We start from the raw sequence: 13501 nt of genomic DNA, 5'->3' as shown, positions 1-13501 counted from the left end.
TGTTACAAAGCTTTACACTAAGGCAATATTAATTACTAGCCAACCCGCGGCGTAGCATAATTATGTATTGATGGGTGAACACTTCCTGAAAGACACATTTGTCCAAATGGGGTTGGTTTTGAGGATATGACTGTAGGTGAATGAAAAGATGAAACTCTGGAGAGGGCAACATACAATACAGCGTTTTACACGCTGCCTACAGCGATTCACATCCGCGACAAATATGATGATTCTTAGATGGTGCTGTCGCGTCCACCCACGCTCTCGAAGCATACACACTGCCTGGTCATGTGCCCGCTCGCAAGAGCAACTAACAGAGACTCGACCCACCAACTGTAAGACCATGGGAAACCCCTCGCAAACTGTTCTACACGCCGTTTACAGCGATTCACATCTGCGACAAACAAACTGTTTTACACGACGCATTGAGCGATTCACATTCGTGACAAACTGTTTTACACGACGCATAGAGCGATTCACATCTGCGACAAATATGATTCTTCTTAGATAGTCCTGCCGCGTCCACCCTCGTTCTCGGAGCATACACACCGCCTGGTCATGTGCCCGCTCACGGAGAGCCGCCCACCAGCTGCCTGTGTGTGTGCCTCTGTCTGTCTCTGGCGCTGCCTGTGTGTGAACCGGTCAGGCACAGAGAAGGTCAGCTGCTGACAGAGCGTCTCGACTGTTGCAGGGCCTGCATTGGTGAAGCAGGTGAGACGGTAATAAAACAGAGGCACAGGGCTTATTGGTTTTTAAAGACTGCTTCCTTCATTGTGTTTTAACCTCAATTTTAAAGGACTGTTTTAAGGATCCCATGGGATACCCCTCGCAAACCGTTTTACACGCTGCATATGGCGATTCACTTCCGCGAGAAACATGCCTCTATGAACAGTCAAGGTGGCTCAGAGGTGCATGTGGACTCTACGACAGACGAACATAAATGACGCCGTTCTTTCTGTGTCATCGCGTCCGAGTTGGTGGGCGTGGTTCTGCGAGTTGTCGTCGTATCCAATGGGCTTAGAGTTGGTGGGCGTGCGTCATGGGCGTCTTACTTGCCGGCGTGCTTTCCATGGGTGTCTTGCCTTTGTGAATTATATATATATATATAGATTCTAAAGGGTTCACATATGTGTGTGTATATATGTGTGTGTGTGTGTGTGTCACAATGGCTGTTTGTCTTCTCTCATTAGAAGGCCCATTACTGAAGTGAACAATGACTTCCTGTTCTTTCTTGGAGCAGATCGAATCTGTTGGTGGGCCAGTCTTTTTTTTTAATTTGTTCTCTTTTACGGTGGTCGACAACACCCAAGTGTTTTAGAATCAATTGGGGAACAATACAACCATCCGGCCAGTTGCAGAAACCTGGAGGGCCGCAGTGGCTTTAGGGTTTCATTTCTGCTGCCTTCCCAATTAGTCACCCATTACCACTCCACATGAAACACCTCACTTTCACTTTAATGCTAACTGGTGGGCTTTTTTAGATTCAGAAACCTTAATTGTTTCTTTTTTTTTTTCCTTACCTGGGAGCCAAACAATAATGCAATACGAAGAAAGCCAACAGTACACCTGGAACTCCAGCGTCTCAGACTTAACTCCTTGAGGGGCCACCATTTTCACTGCAGCCAATTTCTTAATTAGAAGCCAATTCTTGCTGTTCCTGAAACGTGATGCTCAATTCTATGGCTTCTTTGTGCTCTTCTTCTGCTATGCCGGACATTTCCAAACCAGTTTTCTTTTTTTCTGAGTTCATCAATATATAGTTTGTGAAGATTAACATTTCTCAGACTTTCACTTTTTCTTTTTTTACTGAAAGAGATGTCTGTACAGTATGATGGACACCTTATTGCAAATGGGACCGAGTTGGCTGGTCATCTGTTGGCTTACATTGCATCTCATTATTGCTTGGCTGTTAAGGAAGAACGAGGACAATGGAAGAGTGGCGCAGTGGGAGTGCTGCTGCTATTTTGTAACGAGGAGACCGGAGTGCTCCCTGCGTGCTCTTCTCCTGGCTGCCTGTGTTTCCTCCTACAGTCCAAAGACCTGCAGGTTAGGTGGATTGGCAATGGTAAACTGGCACTGGTGTGTGTGTGTGTGTGTCTGGGTTGGTATTCAGGGTTTGCTCCTACCTTGCACCTGATGCTTGCTTTGATAGGCTCCATCTTGATCACAATCCTGGATAAGCGGGTTTAGGAAATAGTTGAAGATAACGAAAGACTGAATCTTAAAAAGCAAGTCCATTAAAATGAAGTTGCAAGCAATTCTGGAAGTCCATCCCATTAGCAGCAGTAAAGGATTATTGATTAAGAAAAAGAACCAAGAATCTGCAGCCACTGTGGACCTCCAGATTGACAACCCTGGATGGGGGTACTGGTTCAACACAGGGTGCAGAATCACCAGTCATCCAAACTTTTGGGGACGTGGAGAGAAAAATCCCACACAAACACAGACAGAACGTGCAGACTCCACTCAGGCTTGTTCATTTGTGTCGCAGGAAGGATTTTTGAAAAGAAAGCTGTGGTAACCCAACTGAGCGAAAATAAAGGCAGCAGTCAAGATGAAACGGCAGGGTGGGAAGATGACAGTGCGTTGTACAGGAGAAGGTAAAATGAAGTTGAGATGTGAAATTTAAAGGTACTCTTACTGGCCATGGCTGGTCATCAACAGTGATAGAAATAACATTTGGTCAGAGACTCTCAACCAAGAACACACAACAAAAAGTGCCCTCGGCATGCAAATTAAGCGTGTCTTCCTTGCAGCCAATTTTAATGCAAAGTTCCTTCAAAGGAGCTCCGTCCTCATCGCAAAAGAACTGCCTGCTTTATAGTGTCCAAGGCGGAAGGGGCGGAGCCTCCTCTGGGCAGTGTGGGCGGAGCTAGCCGACCACTTTGGGAACTGCAGTGGAGAGAGAAGATACATTTAGCAGTGGCGCCCCCTCTCATCCCACAGTGGTAGCGCTTTCCTTAACTGGATGAGGAAGGTGGTATCAGGAGCACATATTGTACGTGGTGATAGATGTTAAAGGCACTATATAACTGACAAATGTGAAAGGCACTATATAATATATAGATAGGTAGATGTGAAAGGCGCTATATAATAGATGTTAAAGGCAGTATATAATAGATTGGTAGATGGATGTGAAAGGCACTACATAATCGATGGATGGAGAGAGAGGTGTGAAAGGCACTATATAACTGACAAATGTAAAAGGTGTTATATAATAGGTGGATAGATAGATGTGAAAGGCGCTATATAATATATAGATGGATAGATGGATGTGAAAGGCACTACATAATGGATGGATGGAGAGAGAGGTGTGAAAGGCACTATATAACTGACAAATGTGAAAGGCGCTATATAATATATAATATAATATATAGATAGATGTTAAAGGCAGTATATAATAGATAGATGGGGTAGATGGATGTGAAAGGCACTACATAATGGATGGATGGAGAGAGAGGTGTGAAAGGCACTATATAACTGACAAATGTGAAAGGCACTATATAATAGATGGATGGACAGATGTGAAAGGTGCTATATAATAGATGGAGAGATAGATGTGAAAAGCGCTATGCAATAGATAGGTGTTAAAGGCACTATATAATAGATAGACAGATAGATATGAATGACACTATACAGTATAATCAATAATACTTTATTTGTGCCCAAATAAGACTTCACAAAATCTGGCCACACTGTATCAGTGGCCACTGCTTGTGTTCCCTCCCTTCTCTTTATTTTGAGTGGGTCGGGCACCGGTGCCAGTTGCTGGTTCCCAGGTGTGCACTCCATGATGCCTCTCGTCTGCAGGTCACGAAGTGCACACAGAAGACGAGCTGCCCCTGGTGTGCTCAGACTCCCATGCAGGCCTCTCACCTCGTGGACACAAAGCACACAGGTAAGACACGCCGCCCCCTGGTGGAGGCCATGCTCTGTTTTTTTTTTTTCTCTTGTTCACCAATTTGTTCATCATAAGCGGTCTCCATTTTTGCCTTTTCTGTTTAATTCAGTACTTTGCATTCTTTTATCGATCCACCGGATCAATGAATCCCACAAATCTTTCTGCCAACTAATCAGAGTTTATTTTTCGATTAGTTAAAAAAAAAAAAAGACTTTTGCCATTTAACACAATCATTTATGATGACTGATAAGATGAAATGTCACTCTGCAAAAACACAGCAAAACAACGGCGAGAAACGACACGGAAAGCATATCTGCAATCTGTGATTTATGACTGAATTTCATGTTGTGCCGTGTGAAAGGCTAAATTCCCAGCTGCAATATTGTTTTGCTTGATCTTCCTGAGTGACAGATTGTTTTCTGCCTCCGAGTAGATGAATCTACAAGGATTTATTTAATGTTGTTGATGCTGTTTACAGAAAATGAAATCTTGTTTCACACGCGGTTTACGAGTCTGCCGGTTTAACCGTTGAGGCACAGTGCAGAAGCAAATCGAACGCGGGAGCAATTTAGGCCTTTAATCAGTCGGAGAGACAATCTGCTTTTACCCACTCTGTGCCACTCAGCCAACGTGTCGTGATGATTTATGGGTTGCAATTTAGGTACTGGTTAATAAAAACTGGTCACAAAGTGCCTCGAGTCAAGGCCTTTCTAAAGTAAAATGACTGGGCAGCAGTGTGGCATGGTGGTTAGCAGTGCTGTCTCACAGATCCAGGGTTCAAGTGACAGCCTGGTCAGCCTCTGTGCCAAGTCTGCCAGTTCATCCTACCGGTTAGAGAAACGGAGAGAACTTTATGTGGTTGGGATGCCTTGACACAGCAGGGCAAAGATGAAAAGACTGAATACTGATGTGATATGACGGGGAGATCGGTGACGAGGAGACATAAAGGAAAACCCCTTGTGCCCTGCAGTACTTGGGAACCTAAAGCTGCAGAAGAGTTCTTCAAAAAGAACAAAATAAACGCATTCCCTCTCTTGTCAAGATGGCCTCCGGGTCTGATAAGTGAACACCATCAATCCTGGTTAGGGTGTCAGTCCGCCCGTCTTGTCCATCACAGTATCTATGGTGCCCCCTCATAGTGTTTGGCACAGACACATTTTCCCTTGATGTGCCCCACTGCTCCACAGCTTCAAATTACAAATCAAATGATTCAGACATTGTGATTCAAAGCGCACATTGCAGTCTGTAGGTGGCACACAGGAAGGACCGGCATCCTGGCATGGAGTCGGGAAGATCCCTTACCCAGATGGTAGGCCCCAAGAGAACAGAAAGGCATCCCGGCCAAGAGAGAAAGAGAAGAATGTCGCACCCAGACAAGGCTGTCCTAATGGATAGATGGACATCCCAGCCAGAAGACATGGTTCCTCACCTGGGCAGGAAACCCCAAACAAATGGACAGGCGTCCAGACCAGACCTCCCCTGGCCAGGATAAAAGAGGATGGACTGTCTGAGACAGATGTTTAATTCCCCCAGGCGCTAGATGGCACAGGCCCTCCATATCGGCACCCATTCTAGAAACAGCAGGGAATGCTGGGAGTTGTAGTCTGGCAATACAACCCTGTTGGGGTGTGTGGGTGTCTAACGGGGACGCTGCAGGAAGATGCGCTTTAGAATAATATGGGACTTCCGTATGTGACCTGGAAGTGCTTCCATCGGGCTGTAGCCCTGGCACCAGAAGTACTTCCGGGTCCTCAATAAAAGGGGCCGCACTCCCTTGTCCAGGTGAGTCGGAGCTGGGAGGAAGGAAGGCGAAACTCACCTGGAGGAGGGCAGTGTGGTGGTGAGAGGAGAAGAATTGTGAGGTTTTGTGGCGAGAGAGAACCTGTGCTTGTTACTTTGAGGTATTTTGGATAAGAAACATCCTTTATTTGAACCCGGGATTGCATTTGTGAGGCTCTCCGACGCCCCCCATTTCCATCAAGTCACCCAACACTTTTTCTATATGGTGTCCCCAAAAGCATTTCAGGGCACCATAATACTGGTGATTCCTCGGCTTGCTTTTACCCTGTGGAGATGTTTGAAACGGGCAGGCAGCCTAACGAGAGTGTAACCCCCAATTTGACCCCCACGGTCGGAAACAACAAACTTCATCATCTGGAAGCCAACAGCATTTGGTATCGGACTGCCTGGAGATATCAAAAAGGTCTTGACGGCATACCTGCACCCCTCCGCTGCTTTTTTATATTACGTTTAAAACGTTAACAAGACCTCATAAAAGATTGGCATACCGTGCCCTGTGGAAAAAACGGTTTCATCTTTTTTCACGCTTGAACGGTGAGTTTTTGTTCAGAGCCATCAGACTGGAACTCCGTCTTGCACAAATCCAAAAGCCTCACGCTTATCCCCGTCAATTATTTCAGCAAGGGTCTGCAGGTTTGGTGACACCATTTGACAGAGGGCACAGCCCGCACTTAGCGCCATGGCTACCTGGACGTGGCAGTGGCTCTTGATGCTACAACATCTGAGCAATGATGGATCTGTTCCCTCCCAGATAGCAGGCTGACAATTAATCATCAGATGTTGGCAGAATCTCTGAACCTTGTGCTGTTCATCTCTCCTAACTCATTCAGAAAGGTGTCCTGTAGTTGGAAAGATGGCAGCCAACATTATATTTACTTGGGCTAGCGTTATTGGTTTATATATCAAACCTAACAAAAAGAAGCCCAGTCTCTGTGCTGGAAGATCAGCGAGATTCTTCCTTTCATACCTGACCAACATGCATCACACCCCAGTCTCCGGCACCGCGATCAACAAGAGTGCAGTAAAAGCACAACTTTTGTAACAGAAGACGCAAATCAGCTTAGCTGATGCACTTCGTACTCCTGTTTTGAAGTGCTTGTATAGTTAGGATTCCTTACTTCATTCAGCAAAGCCTGAATCAGTCGCACTGGCTCTTGATGTGGGAAATCACCAGGCTGACTTTCATGGGATACTTGACTTTTACATGGCAGCCTGTACTAAAATGGCCCCCACAGTCACCAGATCTCAACCCAATAGAGCATCTTTGGGATGTGGTGGAACGGGAGCTTCGTGCCCTGGATGTCCATCCCACAAATCTCCATCAACTGCAAGATGCTATCCTATCAATATGGGCCAACATTTCTAAAGAATGCTTTCAGCACCTTGTTGAATCAATGCCACGTAGAATTAAGGGGGTCATACACCGTATTAGTATGGTGGTCCTAGAGAAAGAAGTAGAGAGAAGCAAAGGGAGAAGAAAGAGAAGGTGGGGATAATTTATATACAGCGGTAAGTCTGTGAGATTAGGCATTCTAAGGCTACATATTTAATAATACAATAGGGGAAAGTAGAGCAATACATATATTACTCTACCAAGATAAAACAATTGGCGTAGTCGGCAGGATTTTGGGGTAACCAAGTTTTGCACCCTGTTTGCAAATACTGTTTTGATGTATGTGTTTGTTTAAGTATGTGAATTTTAGGGCACCCAGTGTACAAATGCAGTGGAAGTAAAACATTGTTTGGTTGCTGAATGGATTATAACCAACAAAGTGTAGAGACTTCATGTGTGTCACAAGGACACCCGCATGTTTGTTAGTACTGGTGTAGTGAGTCCCTAATTAAAGTGCTAGGGAGTGGTGAAAGATGCATGCGTCATTCATACGGCATTTAATTGTTTAAAGTGCTAGGGAGTGATGGGACATGCATTCGTCATTCATACGGTACTTATTCGTTTAGAATCTTTGTGTATGTATGTGTATGTTTGCTTACAGGGGCAAAAGTAGGCCAACCCATAACGAATTTGGCAAATTGTATTTGAGTAAATTGTAGACTTAGAAATGCCTAAGTTCATAATAGGGGAAAGTAGAGCAATATATATTACTCTACCAAGATAAAACAATTGGCGTAGTCGGCCAATTGTTTTATCTTGGTAGAGTAATATATGTATTGCTCTACTTTCCCATATTGTATTATTAAATATGTAGCCTTAGAATGCCTAATCTCACAGACTTACCGCTGTATATAAATTATCCCCACCTTCTCTTTCTTCTCCCTTTGCTTCTCTCTACTTCTTTCCAAACCAAGGCATATTTATTATGAAATGTCAAGCCTTGGTTTCAAAACACATGCACCTGATTGGCTGGCTGTCCAAATAATTGATGAATTAATTCACTGTCTGTTTTCCCACACAACAAAACCTTTGATGTACTCGGAGAAATAGTAGTTCTTCCTGTCCTAGGCCATAAAGCAAATTGTTGTTCCAGATGTCCATCCATCAATAGCCTAAGGTATCAACTCAGCATCCTTTCCCAGGCTATAAAACCAAATTAGCATGAAGCTATGAACAAGTGTTATAAAAGTAAGGTGTAAGGGAAGAAAACCTGCTTTAATTTAATTTCATCTGTTGTCTTGTCTTGAACAAAATATAATGGAAACCAAAATGTACAGATTTTATACACCATAACAAGCGCCAAGGTCCTGGAGGAACGTTTTTCGTTTCACTGTATGCTGCACTACTGCATATGGATGAAATGACAATAAATACTCTTGAATCTTGAAAAGATGACTTGACCAGAGACATTTGAGTAACTACAAGTCTGTGTGACGCCTGGAACTACACATCCAGCATTTTTCAGGTTTTCTGGTTGCAGATAATATCACCCATCCATTATCCAACCTGCTATATCCTAACTACAGGGTCACGGGGGTCTGCTGGAGCCAATCCCAGCCAACACAGGGCGCAAGGCAGGAAACAAACCCCAGGGCAGGGCGCCAGCCCACCGCAAGATAATATTATTCTAGAAATATTATCAATAACGCATTATTAACACGTGTAACTTAACTCCTGCTTGACCTTTTCCTCTATCTAACTAACCGAGGTCATAGATGTAGAAGGGAAGGTGGGGAGAAGTTCTGAAGTACAATGTCTTGTAAACAGTGGGGAGTCTACAGGATTTGAGACATTTTGATAAAGTCTACATAATGAAAAATACAAAAAGGGAAAGTACCGGGTGCGCACAAAGTCCATATACCCCTATCTTTAGGAGCATTTACAGCAGTGAAAGGCAACCTTTTTCGAATTGCGAAGTCCAACAATTTTCTTTTGCGGCGCACCTGAGGGACTGCCCATAAATAAAGTCGTGACGACACAATCTATGGACAATCCCCAATAAAAACAGTTAATTTTACAAGTTTGAAAGACATTTTATTAACAAAGGAATCAAAGGATAAATCTTAAATTGAATTAATACGAACGTTGAGATTGTTTTTCAGCACATACGAGATTGATGCGAGGATCAATTTTCGAAAAACAGACGCGCATTTCTTTGTCGATCATTTGAAGTTTCTTAGACTTCATTTCCGTGAGTGTTCCGTTATCTGTTTTTCCAACATAAAATATATATTTTTAATCAACCAAAAGTTCAAAAACACTAGCAATTTTAAATATTTTACAAAAGTTTTCGCGGCGCCCCTAGAAAATTTGCGCACCGGTTGCCTGACAATGATTTACAGGAATAACCATGACAGTTTGGTTCCTGTGCACATCAGCCCAAGTCTTCCCGGTATTTCGAGGTGTGTTTCCGACATCCTGTCTGGTGCTGCCACCTGCAACGTGGCGGTCATTCCAAGACGAAGCGATGGGGGACACAAGTGTTTTCACAATCGCAGAGCGTTTGGATGCCGGCTTGGACAGACGTCAGGAAGCTTGTGATTGGATGCTGCACCAATTTCCAACAAATGCTGAGAAGGAAAAGGTTATGTTCTCTGACGAGTGCGCGATTACTCGCAGCTCCCACAATCGAAACGTGTTTTTTCTGGGGAAAAGAAAATCCACATTTCTTTGAAGAAATTGAGCCTAACCCACCACACGTGATGATCTGGGCCGGAATGACAGCAGAGCATTTGTTTGGCCCTGTTCTGTTAACCAAATCAGTTATCTGGAAATGCTGAATGGCTGGCTCATCCCGCAACTGAGAAACCAGGGCGTCCTTGACAGTGTTTGGTTTCAACAAGACGGGGCACCTGCCCATTTCGCAATCACCGTGCGTGATCGCCTCAACAAAGTTTTTTGGGAATCGGATCGGACGAGGATCAAACAACAATCCCGCTCCTCTTCCGTGGCCTCCGAGAATCCCTGATCTCACAACTCCAGATAATGCACTCTGGGGATTTATCAAAGAAGACGTGCGGCAGCGCAGTTGTTCATCGAATGATGAACTGAAACATGCGGTTCCAGAAAGTCACCCGGCAAATGTTGCAGAACATGGCGGCGCATTCGGCTGTGCAGAGATCATGGAGGGATTCATACAGATGTTTTGGATTCCTAAGAGGTAACCCTTAGCTTTCAGAATCCTCCAAAAGATAGGGGTTATGGACTTTGTGCGCACCCTGTAGAGTCAAGACCAAAGGTCCACTCATCTATCCATACCTTTTCCAGTCCTGGGTCCCAGTTCATTGCAGGGCCCAGTCATGCACTCCACTCCGGAACGATCCGTCAACCAACCCTTCAGGTCTTTAAGTGACGGGAGAAAAACTCACTCCGGACACGTGGAGAACGTGTAAACTCTACACCGGCTGCAGCTGGGCACGGGACGTGAAGTCGAGGCGCCAATCACTTGTAGTCGCAGTAGCGCCGAGTGTGAAGTGTACAGTGCTGCCACTTTCTGCTGCCCAGATAAACAAGCATAGATCAAGCAGAGCAGGATTACTTTCATTTATTTGTGAGTGGCGAGAAATTAATGACAAAGGTTTAGTCGGATGATCAGCCAGGCCTGAAACCCTAAATTCGACACGGCGCGGTGACCAAACACAAAGGCGATAAGCAGGATCTGTGAAGTCCTAACTGGCAAAATCCAAACGTCAGCGAGCCGTTCAATTTGAGAAACAAAGTGCAGCTGCCAGCCGAGTGCTGCTTGGACCTTTAAAAATGGCTTAGCATTGGAGTCTTCTAATGGACGCAAATGGTTTTGTAGTTTAGGCCATTTTCAACAAGGCTCCGTAGCGGAGACCCCCATATATGTCTTAAGATCTGACAAAAACATCAGTGCATTAGAAAAACAAGTGCACAAAATGCATCATTTCAAAGGCTACTCTGTTAATGCTTTATTCCATTTTCGGCTGTCCGCATCATCTTCCCTGCCGAGTAGCATTTGACATAATCCTTCAAGACGAATGAATAGAAAACATTTGACAGTCCGCGTTCTCTTTTAGGTCACATTTGTTAAGATCCGCTAATTGATTTTGGAGAAGGCTCAGGCTCTGTTATTTCTTTTTTTAAAGAGGTCATCCAACCTACAACACTGCCGTAAAGATAAGAGCACGGTGAAATGTTCAAATTAAAACCTGCGGAGAGCCAGCCAGCGGGATAAAGAGTGCTGCTTAAAATGCATGCCGGACATTAAGCCAACGGGCACTTTGGCAAAATTATAAATCTCTGCCGCAGTAAGAAACAAATGAAGCTCTGAAATCAATGCGCCATTTCATGCTTTGGTTTTGATTCATTTCCGAAATAAAAGCCATCAAAGTGATTGGTTCACATCAGTATTTCTATGACGGCTTGCTGGTTTTCCCAGGGTTCCTCACTGTTAGGGTAGCCCCCTCTGTTCTTCCTGAAACGACAACCTGCTTTAATGTTTTCTTGCCCCCTTCCCTCCTCTGTTAGATACGATTATCTTTCCTATGATGTTGTTACCATTCCAATTCTCCAGTGAGTCAGAAGTTCAGATGCTGACAGCGAAGAGTGGGATGTGCAGAAGGACCCTCTCCTCCTCAAGGCTCTGAGGCACAGGCTTAATAAAAACTCAATTACAAATGAATCAACCAAAAAAAATAAAACGAGAGTCTGACATCAATGTATTCATCGTGGCAGTTGTAAGGCCCATCATAACCTGCTGGTTTCTTGATTAAATCGTTCCGTGACGTAGGCCATCTTGTGAATGGCAAGTCGCGTGTCCTCCTCTGAAACATTCAAGTGCCACACGGCTCGCACTGAATTGTCGTAATGCGGCTGCATCAGAACTCGGACGCCTTGACCCATCACCTCTGCCTCCTCCACAGTCACCCCCTTCATCCTCCGACAGAACTCGTCCGGGTCGACGTGTGGGTCCAGTATTTTAAAAACCACGATGTTGGTCTCGACGGCTTCCACGTCCACCCAGTAGAGGGGCTCCTTGGTCTGAAGTAATGCTACGTGAAAAAACAGAGAGAGAAATGTCACCGGTTAGGCCGTGAAGGTCCAATCGTCGTAGAGTCCTCACCTGTTCTCGATATTTTGTCAAATATTTCATTAAAATATTCATGCAAGGTAAACAGGACTCCAGATAACACACCATGTTATGGGAACACTTTAAAAACACACATTGGGGTCCCCAATTTCTGGCAAGTTCTATATGGAGAGTTCTCCGCACTTTCCACCTGCTCATCCTGTTAAGAGGGTCACGTAGGAAACAACATCATGTACAGTGGTGTGAAAAACTATTTGCCCCCTTCCTGATTTCTTATTCTTTTGCATGTTTGTCACACAAAATGTTTCTGATCATCAAACACATTTAACCATTAGTCAAATATAACACAAGTAAACACAAAATGCAGTTTTTAAATGATGGTTTTTATTATTTAGGGAGAAAAAATCCAAACCTACATGGCCCTGTGTGAAAAAGTAATTGCCCCCTTGTTCAAAAATAACCTAACTGTGGTGTATCACACCTGAGTTCAATTTCCTGATTACTGTCACACCTGTTTCAATCAAGAAATCACTTCAATAGGAGCTGCCTGACACAGAGAAGTAGACCAAAAGCACCTCAAAAGCTAGACATCATGCCAAGATCCAAAGAAATTCAGGAACAAATGAGAACAGAAGTCATTGAGATCTATCAGTCTGGTAAAGGTTATAAAGCCATTTCTAAAGCTTTGGGACTCCAGCGAACCACAGTGAGAGCCATTATCCACAAATGGCAAAAACATGGAACAGTGGTGAACCTTCCCAGGAGTGGCGGCCGACCAAAATTACCCCAAGGCGCAGAGGCGACTCATCCGAGAGGTCACAAAAGACCCCAGGACAACGTCTAAAGAACTGCAGGCCTCACTTGCCTCAATTAAGGTCAGTGTTCACGACTCCACCATAAGAAAGAGACTGGGCAAAAGCGGCCTGCATGGCAGATTTCCAAGGCGCAAACCACTGTTAAGCAAAAGAACATTAGGGCTCGTCTCAATTTTGCTAAGAAACATCTCAATGATTGCCAAGACTTTTGGGAAAATACCTTGTGGACTGATGAGACAAAAGTTGAACTTTTTGGAAGGCAAATGTCCCGTTACATCTGGCATAAAAGGAACACAGCATTTCAGTAAAAGAACATCACACCAACAGTAAAACATGGTGGTGGTAGTGTGATGGTCTGGGGTTGTTTTGCTGCTTCAGGACCTGGAAGGCTTGCTGTGATAGATGGAACTATGAATTCTACTGTCTACCAAAAAATCCTGAAGGAGAATGTCCGGCCATCTGTTCGTCCACTCAAGCTGAAGCGATCTTGGGTGCTGCAACAGGACAATGACCCAAAACACACCAGCAAATCCACCTCT

General features: G+C 44.4%; 1 protein-coding gene across 2 annotated transcripts in view; it reads right to left on the bottom strand.

Annotated features, from left to right (window-relative positions):
• Positions 1 to 10623: 10623 nt before the first annotated feature.
• The window catches only part of tha1 (threonine aldolase 1), a 42878-nt gene continuing 40000 nt past the window's right edge, over positions 10624 to 13501 (bottom strand). For both annotated transcript variants that reach the window (XM_039740156.1, XM_039740157.1), the window contains one exon: positions 10624 to 12109. In XM_039740156.1, coding sequence (XP_039596090.1) covers positions 11805 to 12109 — 305 coding nt within the window. In that variant the 3' untranslated portion in view covers positions 10624 to 11804. The remainder of the gene's footprint in view (positions 12110 to 13501) is intronic.

The sequence above is a fragment of the Polypterus senegalus genome, chromosome 17 (assembly GCF_016835505.1).
Source record: "Polypterus senegalus isolate Bchr_013 chromosome 17, ASM1683550v1, whole genome shotgun sequence".
Taxonomy (NCBI): domain Eukaryota; kingdom Metazoa; phylum Chordata; class Cladistia; order Polypteriformes; family Polypteridae; genus Polypterus; species Polypterus senegalus.
This window is presented reverse-complemented; position numbering and strand designations above follow the sequence as displayed.